The sequence below is a fragment of the Melozone crissalis genome, unplaced genomic scaffold (assembly GCF_028551555.1).
Source record: "Melozone crissalis strain CALT ecotype California unplaced genomic scaffold, PUWL_Pcris_2 ptg000101l_1, whole genome shotgun sequence".
Lineage (NCBI taxonomy): Eukaryota > Metazoa > Chordata > Aves > Passeriformes > Passerellidae > Melozone > Melozone crissalis.
This window is the reverse complement of record NW_026535878.1, coordinates 134,655-153,839: the sequence shown is the minus strand read 5'-3', so window position 1 is coordinate 153,839 and position 19,185 is coordinate 134,655. Positions and strand designations below refer to the sequence as shown.

Genomic DNA, 19,185 nt, shown 5'->3' with positions numbered 1-19,185 from the left:
GATTGATAAGGGGAGTGGTAACAAGGGTTGGTAATTGGTAAGCAGGAATTGGTAAGAGAGAATTGGTAACAGGGATTGGTAAGGGGGGATTGGTTAAGGGGAATCAATAAGGGGGATTGGTAAGGCCGATTGATAAGGGAGATTGATAAGGGGGATTGGTAACAGGGATTGGTAATGGGGATTGGTAAGGGGGGATTGAGAAGGGGAGATTGATAAAGGGGGATTGATAAGGGGGAATTGGTAAGGAGGATTGATAACATGGATTGGTAGTGGGGATTGGTAAGGGGGGATTGATGAGGAACTGGTGCCTGGACACCAGGCAGGGCTACTTGATAGGGTATTTGATAAGGGGGGATTGGTAAAGGGGAATTGATGAAGGGGGATTGATAACATGGATTGATAAGGGGGAATTGGTAAAGGGGGATTGATAAGGGGTGATTGGTAATGGGAATTGGTAAGAGAGGATTGATAAGGGGGAATTGATAAGGGACACCCTGTGTGCCCCACCCCATGGGCTCAGAGAGGTGGTGCTGGGGTGGGGCTCACCTGGTGACATGGGTGTGTGCCCAGCTGGCGACATGGGTGGGGCCTCACCTGGTCACCATCGGTGGGGGCTCACCTGGTGCCCATGGGGTTTGTGCCCACCTGGTGTCCATGGGGCTGGTGCCCATCTGCCCCACATAGATTCCCGGGGTGACCAAGGGACGCCCCCTGAGCCCTGCCTGCCCCTCTGACACCCACCCCGTATCCCGCAGGCCGCAGGGCAGCCAGGTGCCCCCCAGCTCCTCAGACGTGCTGTACCCGCGGCCGGTGGGCGTGCAGCTGCCCCCGCCCCTCCTGGAGCATTACCTGCCCCGCGGCGTGGACCCCACCATGCCCGTCATCGTCAACACCCGCAGCCTCAAGGACGGCGACGCCGGCGACGACGGGCACTCGGTGCCCGAGGGGGACATGTACCGCTACAGCGAGGACGAGGACTCGGAGGGCGAGGACAAGAGCGACGGCGAGCTGGTGGTGCTGACGGACTGAGGGGACACAGGGGGACAGTGGCAGGGCTGGCTGCCACCTCTGGGCGTGTCCTGGTGTGGTGCCACGCAGAGCTGCCCACCTATAGAAGGGTGGGAGCTGCCCACCTGGGATTTTGGGTGGCAAGGACTGGCTTGGCCTTGCTTTGGTGGCACGTGGAGGTGAGGCCAGCGAGCCTGGAGATTTGGTGACGCTGTGGCTGCTGCGCTGTCACCCCCGAGGGGACCTGAGGCTCTTGGACTGCAGGGAACCTCCAGAGCATCTCCAGCCCTGCAGCACTTGTGGGTGAGAGAGCCTCACCTGCTGCACTGCTGGGCACGGGATGGGGACACAGGACAGGGACATGGGATGGGGACACAGGACAGGGACAGAGGATGGGGACACAGGACAGGGGCACGGGATGGAGACACAAGACAGGGACACAGGACAGGGACATGGGATGGGGACACAGGACAGGGACACAGGACGGAGACACAGGACAGGGACACACTGGTCCCTCCTCTATCCTGGTGTGACCTCCCCTCCGCGTTTCCCGCTCGCTCTTTGGCTCCTGCCAGCGAATTCCCACCGAGCCAATTTTAGCTCCAGCCTGGCCCCGGCTCCAGCCAAGGGCTCCTCGGGGCTCTTTGTGCTGCCGGCAGCTCTGGCCCAGTTTGGGAATAAAGCAGGGGCTGTTCCTGCCCTGCCAGCCCTCCCTCGGCGGGGATGTGCCCGCCTGTGCCCGGGCACCTGGCACCGCAGCCCGGGTGCACCTGAGCCCTGAGGGGTGAGAGGGAGGGAGAGGGAACGGCTGTGAGGGAAAGGAATGATGAGGAAAATGAGCTTGGGGTGGTCAGAGCCTGCTCCAGGGGCTGGGGTGTGGCTGGGCATGGCGGTGTCCAGGTGAGAGTTAGGGGTGTCCAGGTCCAGGTGAGTGGCAGTGCCCAGGTGAGTAGCAGCGTCCAGGTGTGTGTGCCATGCTCAGGTGTGTGGCAGTGCCCAGGTGAGTGTGCCATGTCCCTTTGTGCATACAGAATGTGCCCAGGTGTGTGTGCCATGTCCAGGTGTGGCTGTGCAATGTCCAGGTGAGAGTTAGGAGTGTCCAGTTGTGTGGCAGTGCCCACGTGTGTGTGTGCGCCGTGTCCAGGTGAGTGCAGTGTCCCTTTGTGTGGCAGCGTCCAGGTATGTGTGCCATGTCCCTTTGTGCATACGGAGTGTCCAGGTGTGTGTGCCATGTCCAGGTGTGTGTGCCACATCCAGGTGTGTGGCAGTGCCCAGGTGTGTTTGTGTTATGCCCAGGTGTTTGTGTGGCAGTGCCCATCTGCGCGTGCCATGCCTAGGTGTGTGCGTGCCATGCCCAGGTGAGTGCAGAGTCCCTTTGCGTGGCAGTGCCCAGCTGTGTGTGCCATGCCCAGGTGTGTGGCAGTGCCCAGGTGTGTAGCAGTGCCCAGGTGTGTGTGCCGTGTCTCCCCGTGCTCAGCCGCTCTCTCCCCGGCCGTGTCCCCGCTGTCGCTCCGTGCGCGGGGCTCCGGCACCGCCGTGTGGCAGAGCCGGGAACAGCGCGGGGACAGCGACAGCGTGGGGACAGTGACAGTGCTGGGGACACCGCGGGGACACCGCCGGGACTGTCACTGTCCTGGGGACACCGCGGCGACAGTGACAGCGCTGGGACAGTGACAGTGCTGGGGACATCACAGGGACAGTGACAGTGCTGGGGACACTGTGGCCACCCGGGCTCGAGGCTGCACAAAGTGGGCACCAGCCTCTGTCCCCTTGTCCCTCTGTCCCCTTGTCCCCAAGCCGGGCTGGGAATCCGAATCTCAGCAGCACCAGCATTCCAGTGCTGGGGACACCGCCATGGTGACACTGCCATGGTGACACTGCCATGGGGACACTGCCGTGGGGACACTGCCATGGGGACACTGCCATGGGGACATCTTTTACCCCAGGGGACATCCCGCCAGCCCCTGCCCTGCCCAGCCAGCCCCTCCCTGCTCCCCTGCCCTCTGTCAGTGCTTTATTTATTCCAAACTCCCTGGGGAGGGACAGGGGTCCCTGAGGTGGGACAGGGGTCCCCAGTGAGGGTCAGGGGTCCCTGGGGATGGGGAGGAGTCCCTGGGGAAGGACAGGGTCCCCTGGGGATGGAAATGGGTCCCTAAGGATAGAAAGGGGTTCCTGAGGTGGGACAGGGGTCCCTGGGAAGGACAGGGGTCCCTGGGGAGGGGTCCCAGCTCCAGGCTGGGCCAGGCTGTGCTGAAGAGTGACTGGAAGCAGATGTGTCCCCTCCCCACAGCTGCAGCTCTTCCTGTGTCTCTCTTCCACTTCTTTTTCTTTTTTTTTTTGTCGTTTTGTTTCGTTCTGTTTTTTAAAAGATTGTAAATATAGATAGAGCTTTATTTTGTTAATAAGATGACGAGTAACTTAACCTGTATATTTCACATCCCTGTTTACAATCGTTCCTCCCCCTGGCCCTTGGCACAATAAAAGTGACTTTTTTGGAGCAGAGAGTGGGGGGCCTGGGTTGGATGGGGACATCTCGGGGTACAGAAGGGACAGGAGCACCCCCAGATCCACCAGTCCCAAATTGCAGCTACCTTTAAAACAAACAGGGATGTGCCAGCAGCCCTGGGGCCACCCGGGGGACATCCCTGTGCCCAGAAAAGGGACAGTCACCTTGTCCCCATAGCCAGGGGTGGCACAGGGCTCTGGGGGACATCCCTGTGCCCAGAGAAGGGACTGTCATCTTGTCCCCATAGCCAGGGGTGGCACAGGGCTCTGGGGGACATCCCTGTGCCCAGAGAAGGGACAGTCACCTTGTCCTCATAGCCAGGGGTGGCACAGGGCTCTGGGGGACATCCCTGTGCCCAGAGAAGGGACTGTCATCTTGTCCCCATAGCCAGGGGTGGCACAGGGCTCTGGGGGACATCCCTGTGCCCAGAAAAGGGACAGTCACCTTGTCCTCATGGCCAGGGGTGGCACAAGGCCCTGATTGCTGCCAGGAGCTGGATGGGTGGGGACAGGCAGGACAAACCCCCCTGGATGTCCCCTGATCCTGAGGGCAGAGATGAGGGCGGGGAGAAGCCACCAAGCCAAGGGGATGGTGGGGACAGGCAGGGGCAGCTGTGGGGACACCCAGTGCCCACCAGCAGCACCCCACTGGTGCCAGGGGCTCACGGCTGGCACTGCCCCTCTGCCCGCAGCTGCCACCCCAAAGGGACAAGGCTCCTGTCCCTGGGGCCAGCAGGGACCTGGGACAGCGCAGCTTGGGGGTGACACCCATCAGGGCAGGAAGGGACAGCCAAAGTGACCAAAGTGGGGCAGCTCTGGGGTGGCCCCGTGTCCCCCTCAGGGCCAGCGCAGGGGAAGGGACAGTGCCAGGCAGCAGCAGCAGCAGCAGCAGTGCCAGCGGGGCACGGACCTGCCGGGCACCGGGGCCGAGCGGGGCTCGGCGTTAAGGCGATGGTGAGGCGTCCTGGCATGGGCTGGGGCCTCGCCGGGGCCCTGGTCCTCTCCAGCATCTCATGGTCCACTCTTGGGGGTGGCCAGGCTCTCCTGGCACGGGGGTGGCCAGGTAGGGCTCCTCGTGTCCCCCTGGGCAAAGGGGTGAAGGGGGCGCGAGGGCACGGCCAGGACAGGAGAGCTCGGGGTGCCCCTACTTGGGGAGCTGTAGGGCTGTGACCACCGGCTTCATCTTGAAGTACTGTTTGAACCTTAGCTTTGCATATCTGCAAAGAGAGAGAGAGAGAGGAGGGGTGGCTCTGAGACACTCGTGTCCCCTGGGACTGCCAGGATCCTCCCCAGGGACCATCAGGATCCTCTCCAGGATCCTTGGGATCTTCCCCAGGATCCTCCCCAGAGATTACCAGGATCTTCCCTGAGATTCTCACTGGGATCTTCCCCAGAGACCACCAGAATCCTCCCCAGGGACTGCCAGAATCTTCCCTGGGATCCTCCCCAAGGACTAATGGGATCTTCCCCAGGATCCTTGGGATCTTCCCTGGGATCCTCCCCAGGGATTACCAGGATCTTGTCTGGGATCCTCCCCAAGATTCTCCCCAGGGACCACTGGGATCCTCCCAAGGATCCTCCTCAGACACCATTGGGATCTTCCCCAGGATCCTTCCCATGGATTACCAGGATCCTCCCTGGGATCCTCCTTGGGATCTTCCCCAGGGACCACTGGGATTCTCCCAAGGATCCTCCCCAGAAACCATCGGGATCTTCCCCAGGATCCTCCCCAAGGATTACCGGGATCTTCCCTGGGATCCTCCCCAGGGACTACCAGGATCCTCCCCAAGATCCTTGGGATCTTCCCTGGGATCCTCCCTGAGATTCTTCCCAGGGACCACTGGGATTCTCCTAAGGATCCTCCCCAGAGCCCATTGGGATCTTCCCCAGGATCCTCCCCAGGGACAGACGAGATCCTCCCCAGGAAAAGCCAGGATTCTCCCTGGGATCCTCCCCAGGGACCACCAGGATCTTCCCTGGGATCTTCCCCAGGATCCTCCCCAGGAACTGCTGGGATCCTCCCCAGACACCATTGGGATCTTCCCCAGGATCTTCCCTGGGATCCTCCCCAGGATTCTCCCCAGGAATTGCCAAGATCCTCCCCAGGATCCTCCCCAGGGATCCTCCCCGGGACCCTCCCCGGGCTCCTCCCTCTCCACCCATTTCCCTGGGGGCAGCCTGAGCGCACTCACCGTAAGAAATTAAAGTCTATGGTGGAATATTTATCCTGGATCAGCCCCCAGCAGGCCCAGAGGAAATGGGACGCCTGCAAGGGACAGAGCAAAGATCAGGGGACAGCCATGGGGACAGAAACCGCCGTGCCCCAATCCCCAGGGCTGTGACAAGGACAGGACATGGACCCACAGTGGGATTTTTGTGGCTCCAGAGTCTGCTCCTGGTTGGAACGAGGGATGGCAGCAGGAAGGGTGCTGAACTTGGGGTGCCACCCCTGTGCTGCTGGGAAAACAGAGAGTATTTCACCCGAAATTTCCAGAAAATTGGCAGGAACCGCCCCTGGCAGTGAGCAAAGAGGATTTCCTCACTCCAGCCGTGCCTGACCCCTCTGAAGGGCTGCCCAAGGCCACCCTGTCGGGCACAGCTGTCCCCAACACACCCCCCTGACCTTGCCCAGGGGCTCGGTGTCCCTGAGGCACTGCCAGGCCCCGTGGCACAGCCTGTCCCCAATGTCTCCAAGCCCTCAAGCTGGCACCAGCTGGAAGGCCAAGAGCAGAGAACTCCTCACTCCCAAATCCCCTGGGCTGTGTTTTCACACAAGGAGGATGGCTCCTTCCTCCTCCTCACTCACCAAGGAGAACTTGTTCACTTGCACGTAGAGGGTCTCCAGCTCCTCCTGGGACACCTGGCTGTCACCTGGGTGGCCCTGGGTGAGCTCCTTGTAGGCCTGCAGGTAGGAGTGCAGCCACTGCAGCTGCGTCTCCCTGCTGGGGTAGAGGCCGTAATCCACCTCCTTCACACCTGGGGGGACACAGGGGGGACACGGAGGGGACAGGGAGGGATTGGGGTCTCCATGGTAAAGCGAGGAGAGCACAAGCCCAGCCAGGCACAAACCCAGGATCGGCTGCTGGTCTTTGGGGTGAGGAGCCAGGATTGGCACCCCAGGGGCATTCGGGTGCCTAAGAGCAGCAGAGACCCCCCTGTGACCATGGGCAGCCCCATTTCCTGCTGAAGGATTTGGGGTACGGCTCCCTCCTCCATCCCCAGGGATGGGGAGACCCCATTTCCCACCCCAAGACTGGGATAAAACTCTCTCGTCCATCCCAATAACAGGAACACCCCATTTCCCAGTATGGAACGTGGAATTCCCATTAAATAGGGATGCTCCATTTCCCAGTATGGGACTGGGAATAACTCCCTCCTCCATCCCAGTAACAAGGACACCCCATTTCCCAATATGGGACTGGGAATTCCCAGTAATAGGAGCACTCCATTTTCCAGTATGGGAATGGGGATAACTCCCTCCTCCATCCCAGGGATGGGGACACCCCATTTCCCAATATGGGACTGGGAATAAAATTCCCTTCTCCACCCCCCAGTAACAGGGACACCCCATTTCCCATATGGAACATGGAATTCCCAGTAACAGGAACACCCCATTTCCCAGTATGGAACTGGGGATAATTCCCTCCTCCATCCCAGTAATGAGGACACCCCATTTCCCAGTATGGGACTGGGAATTCCCAGTAACAGGAACACCCAATTTTACAGTATGGAACCCAGAACTCCCAGTAATGGGAACACTCCATTTCCCAGTATGGAACCCAGAACTCCCAGTAACAGGGACACCCCATTTCCCAGTATGGCACTGGGGATAACTCCCTGTCCATCCCAGTAATGGGGACACCCTGAGCCAGGGATGGGGGGACTTTGGGGGCCCCCAGGTGTTCCCCAGGGATGAAGAGACCCCATTTCCCATCCCGAGACTGGGATAAAATTCTCTCCTCCATCCCAATAACAGGAACACCCCATTTCCCAGTAATAGGAACGCCCCATTTCCCAGTATGGGACTGGGAATGAAACTCGCTTCTCCACCTCCAGTGACAGGGACACCCCATTTCCCAGTATGGCACTGGGGATAACTCCCTGTCCATCCCAGGGCTGGGGACACCCCATTTCCCAATATGGGAGGTGGAATTCCCAGTAACAGGGACACCCCATTTCCCAGTATGGCACTGGGGATAACTCCCTGTCCATCCCAGGGCTGGGGACACCCCATTTCCCAATATGGGAGGTGGAATTCCCAGTAACAGGGACATCCCATTTCCCAGTACGGCACTGGGGACAATTCCCTCCTCCAACCCAGCAATGGGAACACCCTGGGCCAGGGATGGGGGGACTTTGGGGGCCCCCAGGCGCTCCCCACCTGCGAACTCGTTGAAGTGGTTGCCGATGTCGAAGGCCTGGTAGTTGTAGCCTGTGTACTCGTAGTCGATGAAGCGCACGCGCTCTGCGGGGACAAAAATGGTCAGGGGTGGGGACAGAGGGGGTGACAGCACAGGGATAAAATGATTCCAAAATCATCATCATCAATATCCCCTGGGATATTCAGGGGAGCTGGAAAGGGGAGCTGGTAGGCTCTGGGAAAATGTTGGGTTTTACTGGATCATGTGAAACTGCACCTGTATAATAATTTAATGACTATGATAAATGAAATTATTATATGGTATGATAAATTATATATTATAAATATGTTAATATCTATATTATAATATTTATAAATATTATAATATAAACACATACATATTTTCATTATATTTTATTATATCATCATATTTATAAATTTATTATATCTATATTTATTATAATATTTATAGACATTATAACATAATATTTAAATGAATGTAGATATATTTCTATTATATTTTCATTACATTATAATATTTATAAATTTATTATATTTATATTTATTATAATATTTAGACATTATAACATAATATTTAAATAAATGTAGATATATTTCCATTATATTTTCATTACATTATAATATTTATAAATTTATTATATTTATGTTTATTATAAAATTTAGAAATGTTATAACATAATATTTAAATGAATGTAGATATATTTCTATTATATTTTCATTACATTATAATATTTATAAATTTATTATATTTATGTTTATTATAATATTTAGAAATGTTATAACATAATATTTAAATGAATGTAGATATATTTCTATTATATTTTCATTATATTATCGTATTTATAAAATTATCATATTTATGTTTATTGTAATATTTATAAATATTATAACATAATATTTAACTATATAAAATATATTTATATTGTCATTATATTATCATATTTATAAACTTATTATATTTATGTTCATTATATTTATAATTATTATAATATTGATCATATTTCTCATATAAATATGATAAATGATATGATTGTTAAATTCAATGACTGATTGGTAATTGGATATAATTATCGTTCAATGCAATGACTGATTGGTAATTAGATATAATTATTCTTTAATTGTAACAAGAATCATGAGAAACTATGTTTGGGGGGTTTGATGGAAATTACAAGAATCCGTGCTTGGATAAAATCATTGTATACAACAGAACAATATAAGTTTAATAATTAATATGCAGTTATATAAAGATAAAAATATAAAAATGTGTTCATTTGAACCCATGTGGGAGTCAGATTTGAGTTGGTACCCCTGACACCCAGAGCTCTTCAACAAAAGCACCTGGATAGGATCATTCTGTGACTGCTGACAGTGACACCCCCAGTGACACCCCCTGGGGACACCGACCTCGTGTCCTGTCGTAGATGATGTTCTTGCACAGGAGGTCGTTGTGGCACAGCACCACGGGGGACCCGAGCTGCGACAGCGTCTGCTCCATCCAGGCCAGCTCCTGCTCCAGCGCCTCGGGGCTGGGCACGTCCCGCGGGAGGCTGCCCGAGGGGACAAAAGGGACACAAGGGACAGGGTGGCATCACTGCAGCTCTTAGGGGGACAAAAGGGACAGGGTGGCATCACTGCTGCTCTTGGGGGTACACAAGGGATAGGGTGGCATCGCTGATGCTCTCGGGGAAGGGGACAAAAGGGACAGGGTGGCATCACTGATGCTCTTGGGAGGACAAAAGGGACAGGGTGACATCACTGCTGCTGTCGGGGGGACAAAAGGGACAGGGTGGCATCGCTGAAGCTCTCGAGGGGGACAGAAGGGACAGGGTGGCATCACTGCTGCCCTCGGGGAAGGGGACAAAAGGGACAGGGTGGCATTGCTGATGCGCTCGGGGAAGGGGACAAAAGGGACAGGGTGGCATTGCTGCTGCTCTTGGGGAAGCCACTCTGGGGCTCAGGGGTGGTGTTTCCCCAGTTTCCAGAGCTTCCCTGGAGGCCCAAGGGCAGAATTTCCCCCACTTCCAGAATTTCTCCAGTTTCCAGCCCTTCCCTTGGGGCTCGGGGGCAGAATTGAACTTCCCCGTCTTCCAGCATTTCCCTTGGGATTTGGGGGCAGAATTTCCCCAGTTTCCAGTTCTTCTCTGGGGCCACAGGGGCAGAATTGCTCTTCCCTGGCCTCCATCGCTTCTCTGGGGTCACAGAAGCAGAATTTCCCAAATTCCAGCATTTCCCTGGAGGCTCAGGAGCAGAATTTCCCCAGTTTCCAGCGCTTTCCTTGGGGCTCAGGGGCAGAATTTCCCCAACTTTCCCTCTCTTGCCTTACAAACGACCCCACTAATGACACAAAGAGAGGCTAACCAGGCCGTTTTTGGGGAGGGGACCAGGTTTGGTACCCAGACACCCACCCCACCTCATCCTCAGCACATCCCTTATCCCCAAAACCCACACGCCCACTCCCCAAACCCACCCAGCGCTCTCTCCCCGAGCACCCGGGGTTGTTTTGGACTCTGGTAACCTCAGGAGAGGTTCCAAGAAGAGAGCTCGTTAATGATTGCCTAATTGGCCTCGAGGAAGGCGCGGGGTGGGTAAAGTCTGCCCGTGGCCCGGCGGGCGCTGAGAAAAGCCCGTCTGGTTCCTGACGCGGGTTAATCATTGCCCTGCCCGGGGTTCGTTCACCTCCTGCTCCTCTTGGGGCTGCCCAAATCCTTCCCAGACACCCCAGCTCCCACCTGCCGGGCCAAAACAGCCGCCCCAAAAAGCGGGATGGGCTGGCTGGAAGTGGGAATTGAGTGGTTTAATTTTTGGAGTTAATTGTCAGCTCAGCAGGGCTTGAGCTAGGCTTTATTCTCCAGGGAGGAGGACGAGGATTGTTCCAGCAATGGGAGGCTGTGTCTCCAGCTGGATCTTGCACAGACACATCCAGAGCTCCAAAAAAGCTGAAATCCCACCCAAATCGGCAGCAAGAAGGAGCTGGAGCTCCAGTGGCTCTGAGAGGGATCCAACCCCAAATCCAGCCCTAAATCCCCGCAGAGGCTTTACCTGGGAACCTCGGCCCCAGAGGGTGGGCAGGGGGTGCCCGAGGCAGAGCCTGGCTCTGTGGGATCCCTCTGCCTTTACCTGGCGTTGGATACCTTTGGGCTGAGCTCTGTCTTCACCAGGCTGAGGTATTTGTGCAGCTTCTGCCACAGGATGGGCCTGGGGAGGCTCCCGTTGGCGTGGATGGCGTGCACTCGCGCCATCTCCCGCGCCACCAGCCTGGCATGGGGCACAGGGGAAGGGTGAGGGGTGATCCCAAATCCTCAAAATCCACCCCCCTGCAAAATCCCCCAGAAGAGATTTGGGGGTGTCTTCAGAGGGTTCCCTAAAAGATCAAAGTCCAGCCACCAGACATTTCTGGCAACATTCCAGGACTCCCGAGCCCCCCAGGGGCAGTCTTGTTCACCCTGCACCCCAGTTCTGAGAGACTGAGATCCCACACCTGCTTAAAACACAGGGTTAGCACAGCTCATTCCATGCCAGGGATTGGTCTCTGGAGCATTTCAGAATTGCCATTTTCAGGGAAAATTCAGCCCTAAACGCTGCTTCCCGAGGAATTCCGGCTTCCCAGGAAACTTTAATTCCATCTTCCCAGGAAGCCTCAATTCCAGCTTCCCAGAGACCTTAATTCCAGATTCCCAGAGAACCTTAATTCCAGCTTCCCAGAAAATCTAAATTACAGTTTCCCAGGAAACTTTAATTCCATCTTCCTAGGAAACCTTAATTCCAGATTCCCAGGAAACTTTGATTCCAAATTCCCAGGAAACCTTAATTCCAACTTCCTGGGAAACTTTAATTCCAGCTTGTCAGAGAACCTTAATTCCAGATTCCTGGGAAAACTTAATTCCAGCTTCCCAGTCAACTTTAATTCCAGCTTCCCAGAGAACGTAAATTCCAGATTCCCAGGAAACTTTAATTCCAGCTTCCCAGAGAACCTTAATTCCAGATTCCCAGAAAAACATGATTCCAACTTCCCAGGAAACTTTAATTCCAACTTCCCGGGAAAATTTAATTCCAATTTTCCAGAAAACCTTAATTCCAACTTCCCAGCAAACTTTAATTCCAGCTTCCCAGAGAACCTAAATTCCAGATTCCCAGGAAACCATGATTCCAGCTTCCCAAGAAAATTGGAATCAGGTTTTTGGCTTCACCAAAACCTGATAAAAATCAGAAATTTGATAATTTTGACAACTCTGGCTACACTTTCACCCATTCACCCCTCTACCCCCATTTATCCCAGGACTGGGCACACCAGTGCCCCCCACCCATGGCAGCCAGGGCAGAGCTGCAAACACAGAACAAACACCCAGAAAATTGGGGAAAAATTAGGGGAGGATCCCCCCAGAATGTCCCACCCACCTGAAGATGTGAGGATCCCTCACGTGGTCGGGTCCCAGCGCGATTCCCGGCAGGAATTGGTAGCAGAGCCCGTTCTGGAAGGCGCAGTAGAGGTCGGGGGCGCAGCCGTGGGCTCGGAGCACCTGGAAGTTCCTCAGCTCCGTCTCCCTGTCCACCAGCAGCTCGGTTTTCCTGCCGTACACCCGCACCAGCAGCGCGTCCCCCATGCCCTCGTCCGTGTAGCAGGCCACCAGCTTGTTGGTGATGCCGTCAGTGAAGAGCTGCGTGGGGACAGACACAGCCGGGGGTGACACCTGGGTGAGGCTGGGAATAGGGGAACCCCATGTCTGCCTTCCACCCGGTGGGAAAACCTCGTGGAAATGGCAAAAATGAGGAAAAGGAGCGAGGCAGAACAGCCAGGAATGTTCCTGCGGGAGTGAGATGCATTTGGGAAGATTGAGGCTCAGGGCTCTGCTGGTAGAAGGTGAAAATTCTCTTATTTTTCACCTGGAATGGCTCAGGAACAGCTCTGCATGCAGAAGGGGTGGTTTGGGTGAAAATCCTGTTATTTTTCACCTAGAACAGCTCAGGGATATCTCAGGAACACCTCTGCAGGCAGAAGGGGTGGTTTGGGTGGAAATCCTGCTAATTTCACCTAGAACAGCTCAGGGATATCTCAGGAACAGCTCTGCATGCAGAAGGAGTGGTTTGGGTGGAAATCTGGCTAATTTCACCTAGAACAGCTCAGGAACAGGTCTGAATGCAGAAGGGGTGGTTTGGGTAAAAATCCTGTTATTTTTCACCTGGAACAGCTCAGGGATACCTCAGGAACAGCTCAGGCCAGATGTGCCACCAGCACGCTTGGCACGGGAGCAGCCCCGGGAACATCTCCCCGCGGGGGAGGAGAAAAATCACCATCAATTGGCACGAAATTAAAAAAAAAACCCTAATAAATAAATAAACCACGCAACGAGGCTGAAAACAAGGCCGGGGCAAACACCACCCCCCGTGCCCTCCTCCGGCCCTCCCCGCGGGCCGGGGCGCTGATAGGCGGGGATGTCGCTGCTGGGGACATCTCGTGTCACCGCGCTGATGGCTCCTCGCAGATGGAAAGGGAGTTTTGTTCTCCCCGAGCTGCGCCTTGGCCGCCTGCCCGCGCACATGCCGGGGCTGCTGCCGCTCCGAGCCGGGCTCCGAGCCCCGTCCCGCCGGGATTTGGGCACCTCCGGGGCAGCCAAGAGGGTTTGGGGGCGTGTTATCCTGTAGAAAACCCCTGTCCCATTGTCCCCGTGCCAGTTTTGGGGTGCTGCGGCTTCCTCTGGGCAGGATTCCTTCATCCCGCCAGGATTTGGGCACCTCCGGGGCAGCCAAGGGGGTTTGGGGATGTGTCACCCCACAGGAAACCCCTGTCCCATTGTCCCCGTGCCAGTTTTGGGGTGTGCTGCAGGTTCCCATGGGAATGATTCCCTCATCCCACTGGAATTTTGGGCATTTCTAGGGCATTGAGGGGGTTTAGGGCTCTGTCACCCCACAGGAAATCCCTGTCCCATTGTCCCCGTGCCAGTTTTGGGGTGCTGCTGCTCTGCCTGGGCAGGATTCCTTCATCCTGCCAAGATTTTGGGAACCTTTGGGGCACCAAGGGGATTTAGGGATCTGTCACTCCATGAGAAATCACCCCCATGCCAGCTCCAAACTGGGCATTCCGGGGTGCTGCGGGTCCCCATGGGAATGATTCCTTCATCCCACTGGGATTTTGGGCACTTCCAGGGCATTGAGGAGGTGTAGGGCTTTATCACCCCACAGGAATTCCCTGTCCCATTGTCCCTGTGCCAGCTCCCCCTGGGAATGATTCCCTCATCCCACTGGGATTTTGGGCACTTACAGGGCACTGAGGGGGTTTGGGGATGTTTCACCCCACAGGAATTCCCTGTCCCATTGTCCCTGTGCCAGTTCCCCCTGGGAATGATTCCCTCATCCCACTGGGATTTTGGGCACTTACAGGGCACTGAGGGGGTTTAGGGCTCTGTCACCCCACAGAAATTCCCTGCCCCACTTCCCCCACACCATGGGATGTTCAGCTCCAAGCTGAGCACTCCGTGCCTCCCCTGGAAATGATTCCCTCATCCCACTGATATTTCAGCACCTCTGGGGCACTGAGAGGATTTAGGGCACTGTCACCCCACAAGAAACCCCTGTCCCATTGCCCCCCAAAGTCCCAGCTCCAACCTGGGCTCTCTGGGGTGCTGTGGCTCCCCATGGGAACGATTCCCTCACCCCTGTGGGATGGAGGAGCTGGAGCAGGAGGGGGTTTAGGGCTCCTGCTCCGGCAGCCGTGCAGCTCAGGGATGGGACGGATAATTTTAGACATCCCACTCAGCAACCCACGCTCCCCTATAGGGTTCCTATATATAGGGCTCCCCAGCAGCCTCCCAGGGGAGACTCCAGGCACTGGAATGAGAACCCTCCAAGCCAGACAGGGCTGACACCCCCATTCCACAGCTGGATTTGGGGTGAGCAGGGCAAGGCCGCAGCCCCATGCTCAGGGGTGCTGCCCCTCAGCTGCAGCAGAGCCTTCTCAAGCTGCTTTTCCCCGAGCTGATAATCTGGGTTCACCCTGGGGCTCAGCTCTTTCCTCCTCTTGTCCTGCCAGGCCCCAGAGTTTGGAAATTCAGGCAGCAGAGGTGTCACATCCTGTCCGTGCAGGTGTCACCACGGGCCACGTGTGGGTCACCCACAGGTGAGCGGCTCCACACGGAGTGAAATCCTTGGTGCCGCTTTGTTCTGCTGCCCCACAGCCCGGGCAGCCCTTTCCAGCAGGTTTAATGGGATTATTGAGCCTTATCCCGCCTGAATTCCAGGCCACAGACTCTGGAAATACACACGTGGCTCGTGGGTGACCTGCAGGGACTTGCTGGGTTTGGGGGTGGCTCCCAAGGGTGGCAGCGGCCACTTGGGTGCTGTTCCCTGTGGGTCCAGGCTGCAGCCACCCCAAATCCTTCCCTCCTGCAGCCGGGTGGCAGCAGGGACAGAGGGGAGGAGCGACACTCCGTGAACTTTGCAGGGATTAAACGCAAAGCGAGTCCTGTGCCAAAGTGCCGGGGTGAGGCAGCAAAATCCGACTGCTGGTGCTGCACCTGCCGGGAGAATCCCTCAGCATTCCCAAAACATTCCCAAAACATGCCTCAGCACCCCCAGCCTGGGCTGGGCACCAGCAGGGCAACTTGTGGCCAAATCTGGGCTAAAAACGTCCAACCCTGCATGGAAACCTTCCACGGCTTCGGCTCCGCGGTGTGGCCGCTGTTATCTCTGAGTGAGGGATGGATGGGTGGATGGATGGATGGATGGATGGATGGGTGGATCCATAATGAATGGAATGATCCATATGGATGGAATCCATAAATGGATGGATGGAATCCATAGATAGGTGGATGGATGATGGATAGAATCCATGGATGGATGAATGGAATCCATGGATGGATTGATGGAATACATGGATGGATGGATGGAATACATGGATGGATGGATGGAATCCATGGATAGATGGATGGATGATGGATAGAATCCATGGATGGCTGAATGGAATACATGGACGGATGAAGGGATGGATGGAATCCATGGATGGATGGACAGCGGAGTTTGTGCTTCCCTGGGAGCGTGGGGCCTGACTCAGCCTCACAGACACTCCTCGAGGATGAGGAGCAGGAGCTCTGAGAAGCAGGCACAACCCGGAGCTCACAGCAGGGCAGCCCGAGCTCCCAGATCCTTCCTGCCGCGTTCCTGAGCCCCGGGAGATTTTCCCGAGGCACCGGCACAGGCTGGTACAGCCCTGCGAGGTGCTGGGAGCGGGGCAGCGCTCCAGGGCACCGGGAATGGGATCGCTAATGGGAACCAGCTGAGGCCCCCGGCCCGCTCCATCCCATCCCGAGCGAGGGGAAACGCGGGAGGAGGGAAAGCAATGGAGGGAAACGCAACGGGAGGGTTTTCCCTCAACTCCTGAGTGTTTTTCTTTCTTTTTTTTTTTTAAATTAAAAACACACTCCCGCACGCCCGAGCTGCTGCGGAACACTGACCCCTGCGGAGCCTGGGTACGGCAGCGCCGGGGTCCCTGCACAACCGCGGAGCTCTGCGAGCAGAGCGAAACATTTCCTGCCCCGGCAAACTCCAACTCCCAGCTTCCTGCCCGCTGCCATCTGCCCTTTCAGACGGCTTTTCGTGCAGCTCCTTGTATTTCATTACACTTGGCTATTAATACATTTTTAATGACGGGAAGCGCGCGCCTTCCGAGGGGACACTGCCTCACGTGCAGACGTTTAAGGGCACGCAGTGCCAGCCCCTGCACGCTCCGGTGCCCAGCGCCAGGGCACAGCCGAGGGCACCGGCGCCACCAGGCTGTGCCACCCCAGCGATTCCCACGTCTGCACAGCCCTGGCAGCCCCGCACAGCCGAGCCCTGTCCCGGACTGGTGTCCAGCTCCCACCCGAAGCGGGGCTCAGCCCACGCAGCCTGGGAAATGTGGGAGCCAACAAATATCCCAAACAAGAGCGGCTCCCGGGAGCGGCCTGGGGACAGTTTTGTACCCACAGCCACCGCTCGGTGACAACCCCGGGGGTCCCTAAACCTCGTGGGGGGGGGGGGGGTGCGATGGGGGTGTCATGCCTTTGCACAGCTGATGAACCCCCGGTTATTCTCTGGGCGCAGAGGGGAGACCCAGGGGTGGGGGTACGGGGTGTCACATCCTCCGGGGCAGGTCCTACAGCCCCCCATGGTGAACTCCACAGCACCCAAGAGAAAACCCCTTGGGTGAGCCGGCATTCCCCCTCGAACAGACCCGGGAGCCCCCCGGGTTAAACCCCACAGTGCCCCTATAGCCCCCAGGCTGAGCCCCACAACCCCCCTAGAACAGACCCTATAGCCCCCAGGCTGAGCCCCACAATCCCACTAGGACAGACTCCATAGCGCCCAGGCCGAGCCCCACAACCCTACTAGGACAGACCCCAAAACCCCCAGACTCAGCCCCACAACCCCCCTATGACAGACCCCATAGCGCCCAGACTGAGCCCCTCAGCCCCCTTAGGACAGACCCCATAGCGCCCAGACTGAGCCCCATAACCCCGTTAGGACAGACCCCAAAGCCCCCAGGCTGAGCCCCTCAGCCCCCCTTGAGCTGCCCGCACTCCCCTTTGGGGTGAGCACCGCGCTCAGACAGACCCTATAACCCCACACCCGCCCCCCAGCCGGGCTCCGCAGCCCCACCGGGCGATCCCAGGTGAGAGCGGCCGCCGGTTCTCGGTGTGCCGGCTCTGGGTCCCCGCCGTACCTTGGTCTTCACCGTGGCCGGGTCCCAGGCGGGTCTGAGGCGCCGCACGATCCGCAGCGCCCCGGGCAGCACGTCCCCCTCGTCCACCGCAATGGCGAGGTGCGGCACGGTGGGGGTCGCGCCGCCGCCCCCCCGCTCCGGCCGCGGGCAGTCGGGGCAGCGGGCGGGCGGTGCGGCCATGGCCAGCTCCGCGCTGCCGGAGCCGCGGCCCATGTGCCGGGGGCTGCGCGGGGCCGGCGGACGCGGGGAGGAGCCGCCGCCGGTGGGAAGCCATGAGTCACCGGCCCGCCTCCCGCCCGCCTCCCCGGCAGCGCCCGCACCGCCACCGCCACCGGGGGACCCGCATCCTACCGGCACCGGCATCCCGGACAGGGGATCCGCATCCTACCGGCACCGGCATCCCGGACAGGGGATCCGCATCCTGCCGGCACCGGGGGATCCGCATCCTACCGGCACCGGCATCCCGGACAGGGGATCCGCATCCTACCGGCACCGGCATCCCGGACAGGGGTTCCGCATCCTGCCGGCACCGGGGGATCCGCATCCTACCGGCACCGGCATCCCGGACAGGGGTTCCGCATCCTGCCGGCACCGGGGGCAGGGACCCGCATCCTACCGGGACCGGTACCGTGGGCGGGAACTCGCATCCTACTGGCACCGGGGGCAGGGACCCGCATTCTACCGGCACCAGCATCCCGGACAGGGGATCCGCATCCCACCGGGACCGCGGGCGGAGACTCGCATCCTGCCGGGACCGGCATCCCTGGCAGGGCGGGACCCGCACCCCCCGCACGCCGAGACCCGGACCTGATCCGCACGGGCATTAGCGGACCCGCACCGGAACCCGCGCCCCGCCCTCACCGGTATCAGCGGACCGGCATCCCACCCGCACCGCGACCGCAGCGCCCGACCGGGACCGCATCCCGGGCAGAGGATCCGCACCGGGATGGGGCATCACATCCACGGCGTCTTGGGAGCCCCGCCCGGCCGGTACCGGAATCAGGACCAGGACCCGCCCGGCCGGTACCGGAACCAGGACCAGGACCCGCCCGGCCGGTACCGGAACCAGGAGCAGGCCCCAGCTGTGCCGCAGCTGCTGTCGGTGCCTCCCTCACCCATTCCCGGAGCCTCTCAGACACCCCCGGCAGCCGCCCCGCACCGAGACCCCCCCTCCGCACCTGCTGCCGGTGCCTTCCCCATCCATTCCCGGAACCCCAAAACCGCCCCAGAGGATCCGCACCGGCACCGGGAGCGGCACCCCCACCCCAATGCCCCCCATCCATCAGCTGAACCCCTCCGCCATCCCGGGGGGCTCCGAGCAGCCCCCATTCCCTCCTTTGGGGCTACAAAGGATGAGGAGCCACGCACGGGATGCGCTCCAGCCCCCGGGCTCCGCTCGGGATAACCTCTCCCATTGCACCCTCCGCCCGCTGGCTTCCGTAGGGATTCACAGCTGGAGCGGGAAGAGGTTTTGGGGGTGAGGACAGAGCGGGATTTTCCCGCTGGCAGAGCCCCCGCAGCTGCCGGACGCGGCTTCATTATGGGAGGAAATAACAGCGGCCCCGCAGAGTGCCCCCCTCCAGCTGGCCGTGCCTGAAAC

The 19,185-nt window shown here is 57.7% G+C and overlaps 2 protein-coding genes across 2 annotated transcripts in view; one reads left to right on the top strand and one right to left on the bottom strand.

The window, feature by feature from the left end:
* SOX13 (SRY-box transcription factor 13) overlaps positions 1-2,283 on the top strand; it is a 28,021-nt gene extending 25,738 nt beyond the window's left edge. The window contains exons 14-15 of the mRNA XM_054291635.1: positions 756-1,929; positions 2,228-2,283. Of these exons, the coding sequence (XP_054147610.1) occupies positions 756-1,029 (274 nt within the window). The 3' untranslated portion in view covers positions 1,030-1,929; positions 2,228-2,283. The remainder of the gene's footprint in view (positions 1-755; positions 1,930-2,227) is intronic.
* A 1,796-nt stretch (positions 2,284-4,079) lies between these two features.
* ETNK2 (ethanolamine kinase 2) lies at positions 4,080-17,798 on the bottom strand. Its single transcript, XM_054291637.1, has 8 exons — positions 17,586-17,798; positions 12,290-12,549; positions 11,012-11,149; positions 9,299-9,441; positions 7,895-7,978; positions 6,320-6,489; positions 5,706-5,779; positions 4,080-4,730 (listed from the first exon to the last, which is right to left on the bottom strand). Exons 1-8 carry the CDS (start codon positions 17,796-17,798, stop codon positions 4,658-4,660), a joined length of 1,155 nt encoding a protein of 384 aa, XP_054147612.1. The 3' UTR covers positions 4,080-4,657.
* Between the last annotated feature and the right edge of the window lie 1,387 nt (positions 17,799-19,185).

Bases quoted from the DNA above. Each gene is read 5' to 3' on its own strand.
- ETNK2 (XM_054291637.1), bottom strand. From the start codon at position 17,798: ATGGGCCGCGGCTCCGGCAGCGCGGAGCTGGCCATGGCCGCACCGCCC. The intron at 9,442-11,011 runs GTAAAGGCAGAG...CCCCTCGGGCAG, and splicing joins CCAAAGGTATCCAACGCCAG to CCTCCCGCGGGACGTGCCCA. The intron at 4,731-5,705 runs GTGAGTGCGCTC...CTCTCTTTGCAG, and splicing joins ATAGACTTTAATTTCTTACG to ATATGCAAAGCTAAGGTTCA.